This window comes from Trachinotus anak, unplaced genomic scaffold (genome assembly GCF_046630095.1).
Source record: "Trachinotus anak isolate AG129_WGS33_773 ecotype Australia unplaced genomic scaffold, CSIRO_AGI_Tana_v1 ptg000012l, whole genome shotgun sequence".
Classification (NCBI taxonomy): domain Eukaryota; kingdom Metazoa; phylum Chordata; class Actinopteri; order Carangiformes; family Carangidae; genus Trachinotus; species Trachinotus anak.
Window position 1 is genome coordinate 22,022,400 of NW_027273863.1, and position 25,662 is coordinate 22,048,061.

Sequence of the window (25,662 nt, forward strand, 5' to 3'; positions counted from 1 at the left end):
CTCCACTTCAACTAAACTAAATTGCTTGTTTGTTGAGTTTGGAAATAATCATCTTCATACCAAAATAAACTCAATGCTCCAGCACGTGGGAAGCTTGTGTAATATATGGTGTGTCATTATATAACCATGGAGATGTTGCCACCGTGATACTGTACATGAGAAGGCACCAGAAGCCATTATTTAACTTTTCCAAACTGATGCTTTTCCAAGAGAAGAGAAGAAAATAGCTTCCCGCAGGTCTGTGTGGGCTCTGTGACTGACAGGGAGACCCCTGGGAAACAAGGTTTCGTGGGAGTGCTCGCTGCTGTTCCCAGCTGTGTTCTGATCTAGATTCCCACGAGACGCATCCCCCGAACGCTACACATACTGTATGTGACAAACACACTGTGCATTGTAAGTTGTGTTGTGAAACAAGCTTATTTCTGTTGTTAATTACGTCACCAAGAGTGGGGTTAAAAAGGGAAGCGATGGGGTGTCACAGCAAGAATTTTCTAACTAAAGACAGAATTTTACTCGTCTCAGTTAGTGGTTTCCAATCATTTTGGCTCGTGACCCCTTAAAATGAGGCACTGACCCTCATCACAGGTTGTGTTTTTTTGTGTGGGCATGAGTTGTGTGTTCAAGAGTGATTTGTCTACCTTAGACTGTTTAATTTGAAAGCTTATTAGAGGCCATGAGAGGTGGAAGAACGCAGTATTTCACAAGAAAAAAAACAGAAATGTCAACAGATATTAACTAAATATAGATTTTTCTTATCCTATGAAATATTTTATAAGCCCTTTAGCCAGTCTGGGCATCATAAGAGTGAAAGTTTCTTTCCAGAGCCGCCATCTGGCACAGAACTTCATCACAGAAGAGACTCAATATATCAGGATATAGTGCAGCCATAATACAGGCTGTTTCCCTCTAAGGTAAGTGGGCAATTTCCTGAAATAAAGTGTTAATTGTATCAGAAAGCCACTCCTGGTGTCCACTACTCGAGCTTCTAAAAAGTAACCTGAATCTATCTTGTAATCCATTTACCTAAATTTGATTTTGATAAAAGTCACTTTAAATAAAGATACAGAACGGGATCTTAATTTCTACTTCTCTATTATGAAGGTTTAGTGTTTTTCATCTTGGGCTGTGGGAAATTGTGATGGTTATTTTACTTGATCAATAAAAACAATATTTGCTTAGTTTTTTTCCTTTTAACTTGTTGATTGGAAACAACAACTTGACATTAGTATTTTTAAAGGAAATAATGATAAACTTCAACTCAGCTTTTAGAAAAGTGGACTTGAGGGATTTTCACATTAAAAGACTTCATCCCATTTATGTTATAATTGTGCAAATATAGATAGATTCATATCAATCTATATGTGTACATATGGTAGGGTAATTTGATAAACTGATGAAGATGAAGATTTTACAAAAGTACAGGTCTCAACCTGACATATTTGAACAAACACAGTTCACCTGAGAGCTGATGCAGAGCTGATGATGTTGGCCTGGTTGAGACAGGAAAAGCCTCAGCACTTACAGTAATCTATTCGCCAGCCGTTACAGTCTTTACATGTTTTCTGTAGCAACCGGTCAAAGCTCCATTCTCCAGACTTCCTCCGTCAAATGACTAAGGCTAATTGCTCTTCCATCTTCTAATTACTCAACACTTGGCAGTGCCTACATTCATGCCACAGAAAATTGTCACACTTAGAGCTTTTTAATGAAGGGAAAAAATGCAGGAAGGGGACATAATTCAGTCTAAGTGTGGCTAAATGAGATTGAACGAAAAAACTGCTACTTCCTGCCAAAACAGGATACTGCTCTAACACTGATAGTTGAAGAAAGAGCTTCAGTTACTCAGCTCTCATCTGAGGTTTGAGTGTTAAAAAAGTGATGCCACTGCAGATGCAGTGTCTAACAAAGGGAGTTTCCTTATCATTAAAAACAAGAGAATGCTATGGTTCTCCTTTAAGATGTGTTAGCAAACAGCTTGACAGTGTTTTTCCATGTTTACAGGATGTTTGATTTGTCATCTCACAATATTTCATTCATTTGGAAAGTTTTGTTCAAACAGTAACAATTTCATTTTCAGTTCACAGAGAAGCTGTAGCAGTAATTTGTCATGGATGTCTATCTAAAACGGTATCATATGCATTTGAAATGGTTGCATAACTGTGAAGTAAAGCTGCAAAGGTTATTAACATAGTTGTTCAAAGTTATGTAAACACTTTTTAAATAACTTTTTTTCACTGTTAAATCCATCACAGGGTTTTCAAACACTACCTTGGCATCAGTTTCTCATTTCTCCAATACTTTTCTCTTGCAGCCCACAACTTTCCACCCAAAATGAGCAACATACAAATTAGACTGTTTCCTAAAAAGGTGGATCATGTTCAAATGATCACAATAACAGACATGTTTTTCAAAGTGATAGATTACACAACCCAAACAAGTTTCCCGGGTCTGCTAATTGGTTACCATGATTGCTGTGCAGAAGTGAACTGAATGAAAAACTGTTGGGAACGGTTTGAAAAAATGGAGCCAAATATCTAAAATTGTCTAAATAGTCTAAAGTTGAATCATGTGTACAGAAATGTAGCACACAAGGCTTCTGGTAAGAGAGTTGAAAGCTGCAAAAGTATTAGCATGGTGCATTAAGTTTATTCCGAAAAATCACACGATAATGTTTTTATTTGGAGCTTTAACATGATTATGTATCTGCTGAGCGACTTTAGAACCGCAGGGCCCTTAAAATCTCATTACATCATTTCTAAATGAGTCTGGCACTGATGAAAGTACTTCCTTTTACCAACCTTGACATTATAATCCAAAATGAGCCCAATGCTAATTAGATCTACTTGGTTTGGGGGCTTTGTTTTCTGTGATGAATGACACAGCTCACATTTTATCACCTTTTTGCCTCTGCTGGCTTATTGAGAAAGAAATCTGATTTATGATTATCAGACACTGATTTGTGTTGAGGTTTCCCTCGTTTATTGGGATTTCCCAGGTTTGGTTCACCTTCCTCCAGAGGTCTGCTCTGGACTGTGAGACCCCGTGACACTCTCTGGAGGATCTTTTGTCTTGCGGTTTTCCCCCCCGCCCCAGCTTTAACAACACACCTCGCTCACACAAGGCCCAAATGTGTTCTCCAGATGCACAACGCTGAGCTCTTCCTGGTGGCGTCAAATAGATCCTGAAGACAAACAGCAGGGCGTCTATAAATACCTGAAGTCAGGAGGGAAGGAAGCCTTTCCTGGGCTTACATCATGGTATTCAATAACAAGCCAGCAGATGCACCTACTGACCGTTTTTTGGACACAGTTTTGAAAGTGACAAATATGTCTTGTTTTTTTAATCTGATCCGATATTTTGAGTATTTTTTAAGACTGTGACCTTACTCGTGTGCGTTTGAGATGAAGTGAAGCTGCCTCAAATGTCGATTCCTTCTTCACTTCATTCAATTTCTTTAATTATAACTTCAAAAAAACTACTATTAACTTTCTTTTTAATGTTTTTTTTCTCACTTTAAGAATGAATTAATATATCATTTTCAAATTAAAAGTTACTTTGCTTTGCACAAGTAAAATGAACATTACAGTTAATTCCTCTGTCAAGCCTTACTTGGCTAAAAATGTGGTTTACAAATGTAGGGAATTTCCATTTCATTGCAAATACCCAGCATGTTGATGTAATGAGTCACTACAGAGCACAATATGATTACAGATTTATCATAAAGCTAGATAATGAGCTCACCGTCTGCCGCCATCCAAATTGCCACTGGGTAACATCACCCTGACAACATTATGAATAGTAACCTGAAAATAGTATCAATAAAATATAAATGCCTTTAAATGAATAATAGAGGTGTTTGCAGTGGAGGAGGAAGGCATGCAAGAATTAACTAAGTCATAATTTTCTTCTCAAGTAAGATGAATGGAAAGCCATAAGGCAAGCCATGCTGTGCGGAGTTGGCCACGCACCACACTTAATCAAATAAAATGGAATATTCTCCTCACAAAAACCACCAGTCATAACTCAAATGCCTCACAGAGTCTGAGGGTGAGCAACAGCACTGGTTCTGAGGCCATAAATCACTGTGGCAGGGGGATGTTCTGCTGTTTCTTCAAGAGGGACAGCCAACAAAGCTTTGGTTGAACAGAAGAAGAGCCCACATACACAAATCTGTGCTCACACACCAAACTGGACCCAGCAACGTCAAGCCTCGGGCTGAGGGGGAGAGAGCTCGTGACTGAGAGGTCGCTGGTGCAAATCCCATGATTGGTGAGCTGAGAGAGGAGTGCTGTCACCACAATCAGTATCTACAGTGGGAAACACTGGAGCTGGTCAGAGGCCAACAGCTGGCACCATGTTGCAGAGGAGGCACGTCAGTGCTCAGCAAACTGCACCAGGTGTTTTACGTCCTTATTTTTTTGTATATTATGAGAAATGAGCAGGTTTTCGCTTTTACTGTAATTGTGGTGGTTACTGTAATCTAAAAGTGGAAAAAGCCCCAAGATTTAGGAGCTTTTTTTTCCTCTTCGGGGCTCAAATCAAATAAAGCCAAGGAAATCTGAAAGCTTCTGCACTGTATCTGCATAGAGGGCAGTTTGTTTTCAAGGTTAGTGCAGCAGGGACACAAAGGTTGTGTGGAACATGTCAAGGAGGCAGGTAAATTACTGCTTGTTCTGTGGTTAGCTCAGTAAACAGTGTTTGCTTTGCTGTAAGAGTATTAAAAATCTTGTCTGTCAAAGGCACATTTTCACTGTGTGTGTCAGCTGGTTTGTAATTATTTGATAAATTTCACACTAAAACATAATGTCATTTGAAATAACACTAATGAAAGGTCCTGCATTATCTAGGGTGATTTCTTGTAGTGGAGCCAAAACATGCTGTGTAAAAAAAGACCCACTAGTTTAAACAGGCTTCGTTAAAAAGGAGGGTTTACTGAATAACACACTTAACATATCTGCTAAAATCCTTACAAATGAAGAAATTCAGAAATGGTTCGACTGATGTCCTTTCCCTGACCTGAAGCTGACCAATAACATTAACCTCTGACAGAACAGAGGTGTATTAAAACAATGCAAATAAACAGGACTACATACACACTACTGTATAAACAAACTAATGAACGCCCGTCTGTGCATCGTGTATGTAGGTACAGCACACACTGCAGGCTACACATGGCGGCTCTGCACCAGTTTGCCCAGAGGCCCAAAATCAAACCAGTGCTCCTGTGCAGGAATATCATCTATTATTACACTACCGTGTACTCACTGCCGTACAGTGAACCTGAGATTCTAGGCCTATTCACCTCCTGCTTGTAGGATCTCTGTAGATGAAGGTTACTGCATGAACTCCAAACTGGTCGTCCGATTATATCTTTCAAAAAACTGCTGACAGATCAATCTATTATTTTGTCTCTATCATTGCCGGTTGAGATAAACAATAGCAGATGTTCAACATAAAGATATGTTACAACAATGATGAGCAATAAGGTAATGTTGAGAGACTATTCATGTTATTTGGAGTTTACCCACAGAGCTCTCTGACTCTGCTTGTCAACAGCAAGTGGAAAAAGTGGATGGGATCAAATCAAATTGAAAATGTGTTGACAACATCCCTGTGTAAATCTACGGCCATTTCTACAGTTAAAAGAGATGATGGTTTAGATATTAAATTAAATTACCAGAACGAGCATGAATTCTAAATATTTTATGTGACCTTCATGTCAATTCAGGCACTCTCCATATATAAAGCTATTAACCGCCATTAAAGCACTGTTCCTCATATCATTACATCCCAGAGGGCTCAGCTGTGGCCCAGTAGCTAAAAGACGTCCCCAGACAGACAATAGAGAGCCACTAGTACTAATCCAGCACTGAGGCCGTCTCTCAGTCTGCTTCCTGTTGTAGCCCCCACAGGAAGGAAGTGAGGGCCCGTTCATACTGCAAGGGGCATTGTGAGTCTTCCTCTATGAGTTCCTGTCTTGGACAATGGGACAGTCCTGGACTCCAGCCGCACCTCATGACTGAGGGTGGCGTATCTCACCTAGATTCAGTTTTCTTTGGGCCAAACCAGATTAGGAAAACATGTGTGCTTGTTGCGTGTTGTTTACAAAGTCCAACCGCAATTGTAAGTGAGCCAGAACCAAGTAACTAAAGTTTTGGTGACCTTTGATAATTTGGCGCCAAGAGGAATCCAAACAAATCAGATCCTAGTTCCTGTAATTTTGGCTGAACATGATGGACTGCACTCTTCTTCAGGGGTGTTCAAGTGCACAGGAAAAAACAGCTAAATCTGAGCATCAGTCAGGCTGTGGTTTGACTGTCCATGTCAAAGATGTTCCACTTATCTTGGAGACATGTTGAAGACTTTGTTTCCCCTTATTTAGCTTTTAAAAAGTCATTGCTGCCTATGGTCTAAAACCAAAAAGTATGCCAACATATTTGGCTAAAATTGAGTGATCAGTAACTGCACTCATCACATTTACTGCAACTTCTGCCGCAGAGAGACAGAGTTAGCATAGGGGAGCTAAAGCTAGCTGGAGAGAAAGCCACAGCTAGCAAAGCTAAATTTACTTTTTTTAGACTCCTCTCTCACTCTCTCTCTCTCTCTCTCTTGCTCTCTCTTTCTCTCTCTCTGAAAAACCAATCCATTTTGTTGAACCAGCATCTTGTTTAGTTTCTGAACCAACATAACTAAATGAGACAATAATAACTAAAAGTTAGCTAGCCTAGCTTTAGCCTAGCTTTAAATTCTAGTGGAACTGATGCGATTTCTTCACATTCTATATACCACTGTAAATATATTATAATACTAAATGAGCATAAAACATAATGTATGTGGTACTAATTACATTTTAAAAGCAAACTCAAGACTATAACAAACTACAATCTTGCGTAACATCTGTTCACATCAGTTTAAATCTACTGAGCCATTATAAGGAAAGCTACACATTATTAATAAACTGTGTAAAACCTGCTATATTAGGTTGAAACAGATGCAGTAGATATGTGGATGGAGCCAAACATGACCCAGGAGCTTGAATCTTGACTTCAAGCAAAAAACTATATTGAATATATTTAAAGAGATTAAACACTGTGCTGCTCTATTTCCACATTCAGTGACTGCAGGTTGCTATGTCAGATTTCACAATGAAGATCAGAAATGTCAGCTGTGCTGAAGAGGCAGATTCCCATTAATAATGTATATTGGCTTATTTTTACCCCATTCTGTATCCCTATAACGTGCTGAGAAGTGGTACAAATGAGTGAACAATATTCAGACCAGATGTGAACAAGTTCTCAGCGGTATAGTCGAGTTCAAACTGAGGAACACCGTTTCTCCATGAGTGAATGAGCATATGTATATTTTGAGAGCAGACTCTAAAATGAGCCAATGTGACATAATTTCATTTTTCCAAATGACTACAAGAATTCTCCACAGTGAGTGGCACAATCTTAGATACGTTCTGGTGCTTGAACATCCTATTCTCATCCCTTTATTATATCGTGTTGTGCATTCATTCTCATTTGTAGCTTTTATTTTAACAACCTAAAGCAGCCTGTAAATTCCCTGTAGCTGAATGTCAAAGAATAGACAAATAGTGGAGACATTACTGACCTGTATCCACTCCTTGACGGTGTCGTCTGAGGGCGTCCAGCCGTTCTCCTGGTAGTTGAGGCGAGAGCGTTCAGGAGACCAGTTGGAGTTGTACTGGGAGGAGGCGCTGATCTGCTCTGAAGAAATTTCCCCTGACTCCATGCCCAGTGGCTCCATACAAGCAAAATCTGGCAAAGACAGAAAAAAACCTCATTAACCAGAGTTCAGACCTGAAAGTTATGACCCAGTGATGTGGAGTAAAAATGTTACCAAGCTCATAGCTGATGGCATGACACAATTAACTATTCAGGTGATATCAACCCCAAAAGGAACTCAACTGGATCAATTTCCTAACCATGACCATCTTCATCTGGTAGATATTTTAAAGATTTGTCATTTTGCTAAAGACTGAAGTGGTTGCTTGTGTGTGTTCTGGAACAACAGACGGTTTTTCTACCTAAACATCATTCCACTGCACATGAATTATGATCTGGTCACAAGGGGAAATTTTTTTGTTATCACAATCATACTAACTGCTGCTTTAATATGAGTTTAAAAAGGCTATTTCACAGACAGTTAGCTGGGTGAGCTGAATTTTGCTCCCCCTCATTTTCGCTGCTAATGGCTGAATTCATCATTCAGCTCCGGACTCTAAAAGAAACACCTCGAGTTCAAGTCATAAATCTGAGCAGGGAAAGAGCTCATTTTGTCTCTGGCTCAGGCAGAAAAACAAGTGAGCAGTGTGATAAGAGTGTCACCCAGACGTTGTAAAGTGTGTGTCCCTGCTCCCTGCTGGGCAGTCAGTCACAGGAGTAAACGGGTCGCTTGAAACAGCCTCTGTGTTTGGTGATGCTCGCTTTACATGAAGGTTCAGAGTTCAGTCGCCACTCACAAGACAAAAACACAAACTTCATGCATCTGAAATTAAATAACTGAAATTTAGCTGAACTCTAAAAACAACAGAGGAAGTCTGGGCTGGCTTGTATTATAGTAAAGACCCTCACTCACTCTTTGAACCTCATGGTCATTGTTTCAAATTCAATGTGCTGGAGTACAGAATCAAAATAATAAAAAAATTTACAGCTGTCTAAATCGCTAGAAATCCCACAAAGAATGACTTTTAACTTGTAAAACTCAGTTATCTGATTCCTTTCCTCAAACCGCCCTGATTTATGGCTGATGATTTTCTTCATTATTGATTAATCTGTCAGGTACTTTTTTCATTTATTTGACGAATTATTTTATCTATAAAATGTCAAAAAAGTGCTGAAAAATGCCGATGACAGCCTCACAGAGCGCAGGGCGATGTCTTAATATTGACTTTTTTCTTTGACCAACACTCATTTACAGTGAAACTATGACCTGTTTCTAGTTTTTCAGTTTCATGATGTAAAATTCTGACATTTGAGAGGATGGAGGCCATTTCTGCTTCTCTTGACCATCTAATCAATAAACATCAACGCTAATCCTTTCAGCAATGCCATTATTTTTTTTAACTGTGTATTACAGCTACAGTTGACTCATTGATAAATCAATCAACTGAAGACTTGCAACTAATGGTTTTATTGTTTCAGTTATTTTTCAAGCAAAAATGACAAATATTCTCTGGTTTCAGCTTCACAAATGAGGATTTGCTGCCTCTCTCTGTCATGGATGACAGAAAAGAGCTCTTTTAAACTGCTGAAAGGACAGAAGCAACATGAGCTCTTGAAAATGTCATTTTCACTGTAGACTAAAAGGAAAAAATAACAATACAGATAATATGATAACAATGAAAATAGCTGTTATATCTATATCATGCACAAACATATAAATGGACACAAACCCACACAGGCACATTTTGCAGCTAATGTCGTGTGAAGATTCAGCTCTAATTTTGGTAATAATCTTTATCTGAAGGATAAATGCGCTCTGCTCTGTGGATTGAGGAAATTATGAAACACTTTCAAAACAGTGTTTGGATAAACTCAATGTACACGTCTGTATCTGTGAGGAGGCAGTGTCCACTCTGTAACAGCAGGGGAGCCAGGAGAAGGAAGAGGGAGGGGGCACAAAAGGAAACGTGTGTTTGTGTGTGTTTGTGTGTGTGTGTATGTGTGTGTGTGTGTGTGTGTGTGTGTGTGTGTGTGTGTGTGTGGGAGGGCTGTCTGGAGACACAGGGTCTGCCAGACTGACACAAACACACACTTACATCACTCCGAGTTCCACAAATAAATTAGGGAGAAAGTCTGTTTGCGACATCACCAAAAAGCCTGCAGAAAGCTGGAGCTTGTGCTCATCCTCCGGATTTGTTAACTTGACAATTTTCAGGCCAAAATCTTACAATTCAGAACTTTTCCCTGCAGTGGATTCATGCCAAAACTGCAGCTAGACAACAGGAGAGTAGAAAACACTCAGTATGATTCAGCTGATGCATCAGTTTATTCCTAAAAAGCCTCTATTTCTGTTTTTCTTCTCGCTTCAGTTCCCTCCTCCACAAACTTCTCTTTTGCTCTTTTCTTATTTTTATTCATGACATGACCTCCATGTCCTCCTCTCAGCAGGCATGAGGGACAAACCTAAACCCCATCCCTCTACCTCTCCATCAAAAAGGAAAGACAGGACATAAAACTGACGCCCGCACCGGTGGTTCAGCTGATCAAAGGCCCAGCTGGAGGCCGTTTCTGATGGTGATGGCAGGACAGAGCGAGAGAAAACCGTAAATTCACTGCAGGATATCAGAGTTTGATTCCCCTGTGGCTGTTAGCAGAGATCCTGCTTGAATAGAAGCTCAATCTGAAAAATTTAAGAGGCTGGAGGCACAACACTGGTGTAAACATCAGTGTAAATAGATGTCTTTCCCATGCATTTTTGTCAGATGCACTCCAGTCCTGTCAGATCTACTATACTATTACACTACATCTATTATAAAGAAATAATTGTGTTAATGTTCAAGTTGGTTTGGTCATATTTAAATTTTCTTAAATTTATTTAAATTTGCTTCTGCCTCTCACAGTGGCAGAAGCTTTATATTTCAACCACGTAACCATGACTTTTAGCTAACTATAAGCTTTGATTTAGCTTTCTCATTTAGAACTTTTAAATCTCTATTTCCACCATCAGTCATTTCAGCACTTTAACCATTACTTAACCATTTGAACTGTTTATTCATACTTTATACTTTTACTCTTAGAGAACTGTTTCTGCTGGCTAATCTCTGTTGTTAGCTAGCATTAGCAAGCACATGTTTTTTCCTAAAAAAAAAAAAAAGGAAATTTCCATTTTTTCCAAATTAGTTGAACTACACTAAGATCTTTCCATGTACCCCCTGGCAACTGTACCCCCCACTGGGTACAAATACCCCTGGGTGGAATTGCTGGTTTATAGCATCAGAGTGGTTGTAAAAACTGGAGAAAAGACAATGTGATTTGGTTGTCAAGAGGCTTTAATTCAATCTGCTGAGTTTAGCTGGGGGTCTGAAGTGTGTGTGTGTGTGTGTGTGTGTGTGTGTGTGTGTGTGTGTGTGTGTGTGTGTTACTTAAGCTAAGATAATTAGAGCTTTGTCTAACACCACTCTCAGCCATCCCAGCTAACACTAGAAGGTCAGATTTATCTCTCAGACACACCACAGTGCAGGCAGACATGTTTGATACATGTTTACTACATCCATGTATTATCACATTGTCATGAACACTCACCATCAATATCAGACGGCATACACACACCAACACACACAGCCCGACAACACCCACATCTTCTGCCCGCAGCAAAAACAAACAAGAGAAATGAAAAAGAGTGAAGATAATGACTGACCCTCTGGTGAATTGTCTACATACATGTGAGACTTATAATATCAGAGCCTGGTCCTGATGTATTGTGTCCTACAGTGATTAAATGGTGCATTGTTTGGAATGTAATATACAAATTTCCTCTAATTTTTCAAATTAAAGGTTAAAAAAAAGCTTTACAATATTCTGCTCTTGGCCCCCAACAATATTAATGATTGAATGAATAAATTAATAAAAAAAATTAAATCAATCAATATTTTCTCAGTGGTTTTTGTTTCTAATTTATGATTAAAAAAAAATTATTTGTATCTTAACTGGATGTTTGAGCCTAAACTTGTAAGCAACCTGGATTAGAAGTGCATAAAACATATATAACGTGACAACTGACAAACTCTATCTGCTGATTAAGTTAATTTGATATAAGCAAAAGCTCCAGAAAATCTATTACATGTCCAGTGAGAATGTTTTGTGAATATTGGATATTTTGTTATACCTATTTTGTGTAGTGTGTGACAATATTGAAAGCCGTATTGAATTCTCTATTAAATATTTATTGTTGTAACTTAATTAGCTTTTATAAAACAAAGGAAAAGAAAGAATCAAACAGTGACTACTGTGGATAACACATCCAAACTGATTTTAAGTCTTTAAATATCAATTTAGAAAGTGAGATGTAGAAATTTATGTTCATTTCTACCCAGGTGCCCATGTAAGTCAGTGTGGGACCTTAAATAAACTCACCTCTGTACACACTCACATTCCTACACAGGAATTACTGGGGCTGAGGTCGCCAGAGTGCAAGAACCATACGGACCAACATAACTTAAATCTCTACAGGCCTTCAAACAAGGTCAGACAGTCAACTAATGCAGACAAACTGCTCCAAGAATGTTATAGAACATGTGGACGTGAACGAACACTCAACATTTAAAAGAACTAAACCTAAAACCAACAATGAGAAATGCTTCATGTGGTGATGATATCAGCCAAATGCATCGTTCAACAGGAGATAAGAGTTAAAGTAGGTCAGACTGGTGAAACTACAGGCTGCCTTTATCAGAACGAAATCCCATTCTAAACTCAGTTTGAGTTATGAGATAAGATTAAATTTACACCATTGTGTAGTTCAATTCAGATCTTGATTCTGATGTTTGGAGTTCAACTAGACTTCAAACAGTAGCTACAAACGATTCCTACAGCTGGCTTCATCCTGCAGACAGGATGTGCGATTTCAAACCGTGTCTCCTAGAAATTATGTTTCTATACAGCTAAACTGCAACAGCAAATCCGTTTAGCAGGAAACATAATCGCTGGCTGGATTATGTTCAGAGGCAATGTATTTTTTGAATGAATGAAGCGTTACATTTATTAACAGCAGCTAAGTGGCCGGGAGGTGTTTAGAGAGGATGGCGGGTGTACAAAGCGCACAACTGTCACACCAGAGCCCGGACTGCTTTGCATCCTGACTGTGACAGTCTGTGGTTAAGTTCATTAACCACAGACTGGAAAGATCAGGGTTTTTATTAAACGTTGATAAACATGTTCTGTCTGAGGTCAGATCACAATCTTTCCCAAACCTTCTGCACCAACTGCAGTGAGTGTCTAAACACACAAAGTCACTACAGGTGGATATTGTGCTTGAAAATATAGTGAAAGTTCAGGCAGGATGAATCCCCGTTCACATGCCTTGTAAGTTACAAGCAACATTTCCTGTTTCTCTAAACTCCATCAGCTGATTCTCATCTTCATCCAATCAGAACTGGAGACAGTGGCCTTTAGCTAATCACTTGTAAGCTGTCAAATTTTAAGTTTTCTCCCTCATTTCAGCACTGAAAAGACTTATGTGACCCACCTCCAACCCTTCACCACCTCCAACCATGGATGCCCGACCATCTCCAATCAAACCATCTGATCAGAGGTTTCTCTCTCATAAAGATGCTCCATCCTCGAGCTCCATTCTTCATCACCTCCACCTGTGTCTTGGCTCTGGTGGAAGTTCCCTCTAATTAGAAGGACCTTAAACCTATCGACCGCTTTCCATGGTGATCGACCTCCTGCCATCACTCTTTTGTTCGTTATTAGTCTCTGATAGTAGTGAAAAATTCCCTAAATCTATAAATAGTCAAATTTTTTCTTTGTTGCATCCTGTTAATCCTGAGGGACAAATCCTCTGTCTGCTTGCCCTACTCCGAGCATGGAGGTCAGAGGTCAAAGATCACATATAGACCAACTCCTGCAGAACTGACAGGGATTCAGCATCTTGCTCAAGGACACTAAAGTTGAAGCTGAGTTCATCAACAAACCAGTAATTCAATTATTCCAATAGTTTACGTCAGTAATCAGCAGTGGATCAGGGGATTTTATACAAATATTTTCATAATATTCAACACAAATGACACACAAAAATACCCAGGACATGAACCCTGGTTCCTCCTAATGCCAGATGACAGCTCTACCCTCCACATCACACCCCCACCACTTTTCTTTCTCATCACTGATCCAGCTGCTCACCCTCATCCTCATGTCCCAGGGGGAGGTTCCTCTCGCGGATGGTGTAGTTGGCAGAGAATCCCTCTCTGGCGATGGCGTTGTCAGTGGTGATGGTCATGGACAGGATGCCGGTGTAGGAGATCACTCGGCCCGGGGAGGTCTGGCCACAGTATCTGCCAATGTGGGGACCCACTGAGGGATGAAGGGGGGATGAAGAGGAGAAATGAGGAGAGGGAAAGAGAGGGAGTGAAGTGAGTAGGGAGAGAGAAAAGGGAAAGGGGTGATGGAGAAACAAGGGTAATGAAAGATGAAACAGGGGAGGTGAAGAAAAAGGAGAACGTCAGCTTCCTCACTCATCAACTGCAGAGTGTTTTTATTATTCACTTTGTCCTTCGCTGCCCTCACTGTCCTGGGAGATGCTTCATGACTGAGAGCACACGAGCGCAAGACTTTTTAATCTGTTATATTCCAGCAACAGAGAACTCAAGTCTAAAAACCTCTGATTTAGATTCAAAGCCCAAAACTTTAATCTACCCTGATCAAACTGTATCAGCAGCTGGTCCCCAGTCAGCTCCACTCTCTCACCTCTAATGAGTGACGAGACAGGAATAAAGGTGAGATGACAGGTAGCAGAAACACTCATTTCCACCATACATTGTATTGACACTTATTATCCAAACTCTATATATAAAAGGTGTGTGTACAATCATGTCAGGTGCAGCAAAGACAGAGCAGAGTATTGTGTTAAAACTGTGTGTTTTATCGTCCTGTTAGCCATCACATTCACAACTTCCAATCCAGGTTGTTAAATTAAGATTTGGACTCTAACGTTATATTTCATGTGACAGAATTACCATCATTTAATTGAAGCAATAATATAATACCACATTTTGAAAGTGGAAAGATTAGTCCTCACATGATTGGGCACATTTTTGTGATAGAAGATAAGGATGGCAGAGGAAAAAAGAAATTTTCATGACTCAAAAAGAATCACTAATGGACACTTAAATTCAACTTATTAAATTACCTGTTTTACTTTATGTTAAATTAATATTCAGTCAGTAAATTGTGACTCCTGGTACCTTGTAGCTAAAGAAACAAAATGAGTCAGTGAAACATTTGCCACCAGTTTTTTCCTGTCATGTTTCATCATTTCATTACAGCCACAGAACTAATCATTTATTTTTCAGACAGATAAACTCCTGAGTTTAATTCACAACATCCTCAAAGACTTTTAAACCCATCTGGATGAACAAATACAGGAACACAAGTCTGTCATTTCTTAATCAATTTCTGAGAAATTTCATTTAAAGGACAAAGTGGTTTGCTACTAATTATAGGGAAAAGAACCATTTTTTTAAACCTTTAAATCCAAATTAATATCTATCTATTATTCATTCATAAAAGGAAACTTTGTTTTCCATGTCTTGAATCACTTGCTTGCTGCAGATAAATTTTTAAATGCAAAGTTGACCTGTTTGCACTGATTTATGCTGGTAAATAACTGGAATTCGTTATATAACTGGAATTCAGTGCACCAATTGAATTAGCTGTCTAATGGAAATTCTTGGAAATTATAAGGAAAGTATTTGGACATTAATGGACACGTAAAATAAAGTGCTACCAAAAATAATCTACATGACAAAAGACATTTGAACCCATTTCGGAAGTTGACCAACAGGAAAAAAACATATTTCCTGATTTAATCTGTATGACAAATAATAGAAAATAGTATTATACTCAAAAATAATAACAACAGTGTTAAATTCTGATTCACCTCATTAAAAATTATGCTACTCAAGCAGCCACCTGGGTTTTCGCATGAGGTTTATCTTTCAGGAAAAGAGATGCTGAGCGCAGTGACTCAAATGTAATGATTAAACACTAAAATCTCCTGTAACAACGTGATTTTCTTACATGCAGCACACAGCGACAGACTGTCTCATGTCTAAATGCTGAGCGCTGCCGAGGTCCCTGCCTGCCCACAGTTTGCTGCCCATTTCATCCTGTTCTTATCAGTCAGAAACAATGCCAGCCTTGTGGTGCCTCCTGTTTCGTAGAGATACTGCATCTGCAGCCTCTCGAGGACTGAAGGAAGGAACGTTCAGCCCAGAATGAAATTACACGTATTACAAAAATAAATAAATAAAAAACACTCTTCTCCAATGTTTTTCCTCCGGCATTGGAGGCAAATAATCAAAAAGCAACAGTAAAGGGACGGCGCTGGAATGCCGAGCTTCAGTAATCTGCTGGATTATGTTTATCAGTTACAGTTTTAAGCAGGGAGTCGACAATCTGTGACGGATTATTCTTCGAATTTTTTCAGCCTTATCTGGTTACGCTGTGAGAGTGTTCTTGCTACAACCAGCTACAGGCAATATGTACGGTGGTCCTGAAGGCTGAGAGGTTGTGTTTTCTGGCATGAGATGTGGCCCTTGTGATGAGTATGTTTTTGTCAAAGTGATAAAAGACTATCTGCAAAAGTAAGGACTTCTTTTTTATTTTTATGTTTTTTTATTTTAGCAAATTAGTTTTAAAAAACTGAAAGAAAAAAATACTAAACAAAAAAAAAGAAGAGATTTTAATTTTTGAAAAGTAAATTCAAACATAAAGAGCCCTGGCGATTTATTTCTTCATCTCTCCCATCAGAAGAATTCTCCTTATGAAAGAAATCACTCCCATTTGCAGAACTGCTGCATATCTCTCAAAGGAAAGAGCAGTGCATGATGGGAATGTTTGATGTTAGTGTTAACATTGCTAAAGTGTGTGATGGGGATGAAAGACTACACTCAGGTCTTCACCCTGCTGCAGAGATGCTTTGTTATCTGCACCGATACACACATCCACTCGGCAAACACAGGGATACACAGGCTCTATAGCATCACACGCCGGGATAGTGCACGTGCCAACACACATGTGCACGTGCACTCATGCAAACAGACACACCTGAATGCACACAGACACACACACACAGATCATTTGACAGGAAAAGCCCTGGCATGTTGTGTATGCTGGCACGGCTTTAAAGTGTATGTCACTGTCTGTCTACCTGTGCCAGTCTTTGTGTCCCTCATATTCCCATGCCAGTCCCCTCCCTGGCAGTAACCAGGCAAAGCTTTGGGCACAGCAGCGAGTATTGTGGGCATCCTGGCAGCATACTCAGGCCTGTCCGAGGTATGTAGCTCTGACCATTATCTGTGCACTGTACGGCTAATTAGACGACAATGGAAGCTGAGAAACGCTGTCCAAATGAGGGGAGGAGTGTGAACAGAGGCTAGAGCAGGTTGCTTCTTCCGTCATTCGTGTGTGGAGAGCTGATTTTCTGAGTAGGGTTGTTGAAGGAACAATGAGCAAACTGTGAAGGAGTCTCTCTTTTACGAACATGGTCTCTTTTAGTGTGTCCTGCCTACTTGTGTACACAGGCGCACACACAAGCAAAAGCCTGAACACAACGGCTGCTTTAAGCTTCTGGATGCTGAAGGAACAGTTTAACATTTTGGGAAATATGCTTATTCGCCTCCTTGTGAGCTTCGGAGGTTCTAGTAGGTGGATTATTTTTTAAAAACTTTTGGACAGAGCCAGTTTATCTGTTTCCAGCCTTTATGCTAAGCTAACAGGTTTCTGGCAGTAGCCTCAATGTTTTTGGGAGACACAGCGCGGATCATCCGGTAAATCATAACCAAAAAAACCCAAAAAGTAGTGAGGAGTCTTCTTGGTATTTCTCCATATTTTAATTGTCTTCAAATTCAACAACTTTCCAGTGACTTCAAAGATTTCATTTGGTGTAAATAGAGAAAATCTGTATGTTTGGTTTGTAAGATGCGATACTATGTGAAATTTGATGATAAGCATTTTAAATCTGCTCTTTCAAAACAAATCACAGATGTTTCCTCAGAACCAGAGAGCTGACGACCCGATTAGCTTGAGTTTTATTTTGAAATTTAAGCTCTTTAGAGAAATTTAATGTGCTGTGAGTAGGAAAACCGCTCGCTCACCTTTGACCTAATGGACTGATTTCTACACTGACTCTGGAGCTCAGTTTAATTGGGAGAGAGTAGATCCATTGTACATCCAGCCAATAAGGAGATACTTTATTTTACTAATGTGTCAAATTCTTGAGACAGCATGTAAATCCATCTGTAGAAACAAATTTCTCAAAATTATGATTAAAAATACAAGACTTCTGAAGACACTGCATACTTCAGTGATTATTAGAAATAAAAAATTGAACCTGTTTTAAGGATTTGTCCTGATATACACACAAACACTTTATAGTTCTCGCCCAAAATAAAACAGGCAAAATCACACAGTTATCCTTCTCCCTCTCTTCATCCCTGCACCTTCCTCTTGTCGTTATCAACTTATTTTCGTCTCTGCTTTCTCCTTCAGCTCCATCTCTCAATCCACCTGCAGGGAAGTCATCCATCCTTTGTTCTCCTCCCTCATCCTCTGCTTCACCTTCGCATATCTCTGCCTGTTTTCTGTCAACATCTGCAGGGGAAAGTCGTCCCGTGCTCCTCTCATCCTTCTCCTCCCTCAACTGCTTCACAGTTTAGCATATTTATCCCTCCCTGCCTCCACACCCCCTCCACCACCTTCCCTCCATCTACCTCTGCTGTTCTTTCCCTCCACCTGTGGAGATTTCTCCTTCACTTCTTTTCACCTTCATGTTTGTTCTGGCTGATGTTCCCTTATTCTCTCACTGCTCTATCTGGGCAGTGCTTCCATTGTTAAAGCTTATTTTGGCCTGATTTTAAATTTCTTGCTTCAGCTGTAAGAATCTGAATCAATTAAAATGAACGATTTCAAGTTGACTCCAGTTTTGTTGCCATCGACCTCTGAGACTTAGAAGAAAAATATTTCCTTTACTGAGCTCATGTGCTACACCCGCCCCCACTTCCCTTTGCTCTCAGCCTGATCCCAATCCCCTCCTCACCTGCAGGGAAGCCGTCCCAGATCTCCAGCCAGTCGTATCTGCAGAGTGCGCCCGGCGGTGGCGTGGTGTCGGGCTCCATGTCGAAGCTGTCGAACTCCACCACGATCTCCGACATCTTGGGGGCGAAGATCATGAAGGTGCAGTCCAGGTTGTTGGGGTACTTTTCGGGGAAGCCCGGTGTCTTGATGACACCCCGGGGAGCCGTGAAGTTTCTGGAACATTCTGGACCTGTGAGGAAAGAAGATACTGATGAGTTTTTAAAGTGTCAGGATGTGTTTGGACAGAGTGACTAATCCTCACATGGACAGAGCTGTGAACTCTCAGGGGTTAGAGGGTGGTAAGGGGTCATAACCGGCTCTCAGCATTACTGTCCCATTGAATATGACTTCCCTTTAGCATTTTTTTTTTGTTATCACAAAATGAGACATCTATGATACTTTGAAAATGAAAACAACCATTTCCCAGCAAAGATTTCAAGCCTGTAAGATGTTGATACAAAATAAAAGTCTTTATCTCTTCATAGCTGCTCTGTGCATCACGTATTTAAATTCTAAATGTGGCAAAATATCATCTTATGTCATCTTTTGTGTCTGTTGATGTTGATACTGTTTGCTATATAGTTTGTTAATTTTTAAATATTTTGGTCTTTTTCTGTCCTGTTGCAAAAAACAATACAGACTTTGTGGAAATTAACTCTTCTGAGGGTCTAAACTTTGGCAATTTTACAGCTCTGACCTCTTAGTAAAGTCTTTTTAAATCTTTAGATCAGATATTCTCTGAAACAATGGAGAAACGCAAGGAAAAAAACACCCATATTACACAGGAACATTTACTTTTTCCCAAGCTTTCTTCACCACTGAGAGAAATAAGAGCATTGCTTCACTGAACCAAGAAAAATGTTGCTGAATTAACAAAACTGTAAACTAACAAACAAACAAACAAACAAAAAGACAACAGCTGATTTAAATAAAGTGAAATGATTTCAGCTCAGTTTCTGAGAAACACCATGTCTTGTTAAGATGTTCCAAAAACGCACCCTTTGTTTTATTGACAAAACTTATGTCATCCCCATCGAATCACACGAGCTCTGCTGTGATTGGTCCCCTCCCCTGTTGGAGCCGTGTGTGTCTGTGTTGTGACTGGGGTGGGGGTGGGATGGGGGGGGTTAACTGGTATTTATTGACTGTCCCAGACACTGAGAGGCTGTTTACAGGGACTGATCGTGGTCAACAAACTGCAACACACACAGATACACTCACAGACAAACAAAAACAAACCTATTAGCTCATTAGACACATCCAAACACGCGCACGCACGCGCGCGCGCACACACACACACACACACACACGCTACCCCACATAATCAGTCATCCACATTGGCTTCAATCTCATCTACAAGACCTATTTTTGCTCTGAGGCAGGATGTTCTGATTTGTTCTTGCTCCTCTGATATATTTTTTCATTGTGTACAATACTGACAATCACATTTAACCTTACATCTCTGTGTAACCCTCATTTTAAAATGAAGTAATAAGGTTTTTACTTGCTTACTCACGCACACAAAAATCCCCAAAACATTGTCTGCTGTTATTTTACACCTCCCTGACAATGATGTTTAATTTATCACACTTTCATTCATACATTTGCACACAACACCATCCAGTGCTGAAATTACATATCTCTCCTTTTTATGTTTTCATCCTAACATTGTTGTGTAGTATTGTGATGTCATTCTGCCAAGATTATGAACAGAGCATTGAAAATTGCTGATAAATCCTGTGGTGAATATGCAAAGACTTCTATTATGAAGGCACAGGCAGCACTTCCTGTATGACTTTTATTTTAAAGGTTGTGATGCACCGTTTTTGTAGCGGTTCATAGACTTCTGACACATTTCTTATAAGGTAACTTTCAACTTTCAGAGGCTTTGTCGAAAATCATGCAAGGTTTTAGCGTAACTGAGCTGCGTTGGCCTTGAGGGACTTTGTTCATGATGTTGCAAAGACACAGAGACCTTTCAAAAAACACTGAACAGTTTGTTTCTCTAAGAATGCAGATGCAAACAATGGAGCCTGCAAGCATCACATGCTCCTCTAGATTGTAGCGTAATGAAATAAAACCCTGACAACACACACAGCTTGAAAATAGATAAAGTTTAACTCAGCAAAAACAACATGTGATATAAACTCCTCCTGATGAAAGTACAAACAGAGCAGTTGGTTAACTGGGCGGCTGTTACAGCAGTAACATCCACATTCTCCGTACTGAAAAGTCCTAGCGTGGCGGCTGTTCGCACCTCGCTTCTGGTAAAGTGACATGATGGAGGCTACAGTGACTGATCTCTGTCAGCGGAGATGACATGAGGTGTGGACAAGGGTCAAGCATCCCTGGAGGTACCAACAGTGTGTGTGTGTGTGTGTGTGTGTGTGTGTGTGTGTGTTGCATGTGTGTGTGTGTTGCCAGGCCAGATGCGTCTTGCATGTTATCTGAACATGCCTGTAAACAAGAATCCACATGCACACACATAGAAACACAAAGAGACACACACACTCCAGCGGACCCCTCGCTGTTGACACAGGTGGTGTCATTAAAAGGGCGGCATGATGAATGACATGGAAGGATGAGCGGCGAGGGATGAGGCAGGCTTCGATGCTTCTCAGCTGGCACACTTTCCAGTGTGTGTGTGTGTGTGTGTGTGTGTGTGTGTAATGTACAGCTGGGTTGCTTGAATCTGGGTTAAGGAATCCACTGTATGTCTGTCAAGGTCAGAAATTAATGTTCATGTAATTCCGAGAAAATAAAAAAACAATGTCCACATATTTTTTCGTTTCCGTGTATTATTGTGAGAACTGACCCTTGTGGGCTACCATAGGTCATTTTCTGAGACCATCTCCCACTGATTCATTTCAGTACATGGTTGATGACAGCAACAGAGCAGCCTTTGATCTGAAGACAAGCAACTAAACACTGACCCCACACAAACCACTGTACTAACAAAACAAACAATGTAACAAACTAGAAAACATTCACAGCCTGGACACCTTCAACCAGGCTTTGTTTCACTCAGGTAAGTGCAAAAACTCATGGCTGAACTGTCTCAACTAAACTTGGAGATCCAATCTGTGTCTGTTGACTAAATGTGCAGTTGCATGTTTGAGTGTTTGTTCATTGATGTTTACTAGCGTGAGTGTGTGTATAAAGAAGTTGCACAGACTGTTGTTGTGTTGAGGCGTATCTGTTACTGTGTTATGTCCTCAACATGAGCTTGTACTTTCCTGAAACAACATGATACACTGCTCTCATCTCTCACTGGCTAATCCTGTGTCCATCCATCTTTTCGTGTCTTTCATTTTTTTTTTTTTTTTAAAACAACAACCCTTCAATCAACTGCTGCTTGAAGTTGCTGGAGAAAAAAACTAGGCTACTACCCGAAGACCCGTTGACTTAACCGCTGAGACATGTGTTTCTGGTTTAAAAACCTGCAGTAAAACGAGAGAGCTGGGGCAAATATAGTTCCAGGTCACTGAAGAGGCCTCACTGGGCTATCATTTATAAATGATGTGTATTCTGTGGTCAGCAGAGGGTGGAGTTATGGTGATGGTTCTGGTTATGGAAAGACAGCAAAATGCTCATTAGTACGGAGATCTAACAAAAACTGCCAAGCGCCATCTTTAATGCCAAACAGAGCTTGTCATCTGAACAGGGGTCACTGCTTTTTGTAGCGGTGTATTGACAAACGTGGAAGAGAGAAACAAAAAGGAGGAGCAGAGGTAAAGGAAGAGGGAAAAACAAGGGATAAAGCTAAAGACAGATACATAAAGATCAAATCAGACAGACTAACAGTAAGTAATTCATTAACTCATAATTGTTCTTTAAAAAGAACTCGTAGGAGCATTTTCTGCCTCTACAGTTGAGGTTCCATTAGGTTCATGCTAACCAGCTACCCTCTGCCCATTCGGACCGCCTCGTCACTTTCCGATACCAAGTCACTGTAGCATCCAGTCTACTGTAAACACAGCGATGGCAAGACTGTAAGTAAACAGCTGTTAATGCTAATGTTGGCTATGTAGCATTTGCAAAATGTAATGTGAAGTCTCTCTAATCCCATAGGGCTATGGGTTTTTTAATCTCACCATTGCCATTGCTTTTTACTTTAATTATGTATTAAATGTTTTATTGGTTTGATAAATGTGCAAAGTCACGTAAAAATCGACATATAAAAAGGCATAAGATCGGAAATTCAATAATTTTTGTTCGACTGTGTTGCTCTGATATATCACAGTTTATTATTTTGTTATCAGTTGCAAAAAAAAAAAGATCAAAAGACAACAACAGAGAGACAGCGAGAGAAATAGTACCTTGGAGACAAAGAGGGAGGTCTCAGTAGAGTGTACCGCCTGTTTGTAAGCAGAGCTGCAGCTCCATTTAGCAGCAAGCTTCAATATGCTGCTCTGACTGTAATGGATTTTAAATGTGGTGAGAAGGAGGCAGCAACATGGCAGGGGGATTACCTGAGTGAGTACAAGTGCTGTTTTTAACTTGTACAGGGTAGAGGACCCATATTCAGGCCAACACACACACACACACACACACACACACACACACACACACACACACACACACACACGTGCTGTCCTAGTTTCAGAGTCCCTCTTCTATGCCAGAGCATCCATCTCATCTGCAGGTCACCCCTGTTGCCTCCAAGGACAAACAGCCCATTAGCTAAATGAGCCTGGGGTCCCATGCACCTGTCTGTTGCACACACACACGCACGCACGCACGCACACACACACACACACACACACACACACACACACACACACACACACACACAAAGAGATATGCACATAGCAACACAAAACAAACACAAGACATGCAAGAGGCATGTACACAAATAATCTGTAATATGCAAACTCACAATAAGACCAGTGGTTACCACAAACACACACACATATAAATACACACACATCCGTCCTGCAGCTGAACAGTAGCTGGCAGATAGCGGCCGGACGCTTAACAACAACAACAACAACAACAGGAAAACAGTGACAAACACAAGCAGGGACAGCAGCAGCAGAGTGTAGTCACTCACAGACATGACATCTACCACATCACTCACACCCTGCAGCTTCACACCAGCACAACCTGGGAATACAAACAAAACACACTTCATTCATCCACCAACTGCATTAATACACGATAGTCAGAGCGGTGACTGAGTTGGAGCAGATTTGCTTTGGCTGTACAGTAGCTGTTCTGGAACCTTTGATCATATGACATGATCCTCATCAGCAGATTGAATTTGCGCAGTAAAAGCTGAGGTTCAAAGTGAATTTCTCAGCATAAAACACAAGAAAACACGATAAAACAAATGGACATTTGAGCAGCTATAAACCAGGCAAACATAATGTGATTGGAAACTCCAGAACAGCTTCCAAATGGACCTTCTGCTGAAATTGTTTGCAGGTTTGTTCACTCAATTTAAATCACCTTTTCTTACTTATCACATCTAGCTTTGCTGCTCATTTTAGCTTATAGGCTTTGATATATACAGTATGGTGTCTAGTTCAATGACTAAGAACCACTGCACTTGAGGTAAATGCTAAAATATGCTTTTGAACTGAGCCTTTAAAATACATTTATGCTTTTTAAATGACAATTTATTGCAGTTTTATTAGACCCTAAAAATTCCCTGGCCTCACGTTCACTTCCACCACCATCCCAGGTGTCTATTACAGCTGAACAATGACACAGAGTTATACTTTTTCTGAGAGTAAATGGGAAGGTGACCCCAACGCTTCCACAGTCTGTGAATCCCAGTCATATCATTTTATTAAAGATCAAAGCTCAAATATCAATCATCAGGAATCTTTTCTGGAAGCTACATCTTTTTTAAAAAAAACCTAAATGAAAAATGTTCAGGACCAGCGTTCCCTCTAAGCTGATACTTTGCTGACCTACTTTAAAGATTTATTACACTGACTTTCTAATAACATCCTGTCATTCATCAGTCACGGCTCCACTTTGCACCCTGAAATTACAGTTGATCCAAGCGGACTTTAAAGTTTGGGTATCAGAAGTAGGGCCGTACTTTGTAGTTTAGAGAACAGACAGCGATGAGTGCAGAGAGTGCAGGGCCCGCAGGAGCTCCAGTGTGAATTGGGCCCCTAACTCTGCTCGTATTATTGCTTCACTCCTCATTTAAGTGCAAAAGAGCACTCGCCTATTCATTTTTCAAAGCACAAAACAGGGCTCTTCAACATAACTCCACCTGGGGATTGTTATTTCTGGATCCTGTGATTCTGTGAATGGTTATTGCTCTCTGGGGTGCAAACAAAAAAAAAAGAAGAAAAAAAAAAAGAGGAATCTCACGTAAACGCATGTTCCCTTTTTATCTGATTTATCTCCAGTTCCCTATTGGTGGAAATTGAAGTGGTCACAGGAGACCTGCCGTTTTGGCAGCTACTCAAGTGGACCCAAGAGGGAAGAGCAAATACAAATGTAGGACACAGGAGCAAGGTTCCTTCCTTGACAGGCAGTGTTTATGTAAGTCTGTCCTGCTAGCATCCTGCCCCAGCTGGGAATCGCTGTTGCTCCAATGGAATTCTGGGTCTATCAGTTTATTTGGTCAGCAGCTTAAAGGTCAGTGTACCAGAGGTTCATCGTGGGCTGTTTGGACAACCTTGGACAACAGTGGGACCTGAATTTAGAAACATTTCTAAGCCTGTTGTATTCACTGAAAAGTTACTTCAGGGCACTGGGTGCTTGTTTCATCAAGCCACCAAGAGATGCTTTTGTTTTGTGGGTATTTTTGTGCAGTTTAAAGGGCAACTTGGCTCTTATTTTGAAACTTTTGACCACCAACACTGAACCAACC

The 25,662-nt window shown here is 40.2% G+C and overlaps 1 protein-coding gene across 7 annotated transcripts in view; it reads right to left on the reverse strand.

Moving 5' to 3' along the window:
* Positions 1-25,662, reverse strand: part of LOC139629823 (neuropilin-1a-like) — a 177,891-nt gene that overhangs the window by 31,599 nt on the left and 120,630 nt on the right. For all 7 annotated transcript variants that reach the window (XM_071492705.1, XM_071492704.1, XM_071492710.1 and 4 more), the window contains 3 exons: positions 18,787-19,014; positions 13,872-14,042; positions 7,615-7,781 (listed from right to left, as the gene is read on the reverse strand). In XM_071492705.1, coding sequence (XP_071348806.1) covers positions 7,615-7,781; positions 13,872-14,042; positions 18,787-19,014 — 566 coding nt within the window. The remainder of the gene's footprint in view (positions 1-7,614; positions 7,782-13,871; positions 14,043-18,786; positions 19,015-25,662) is intronic.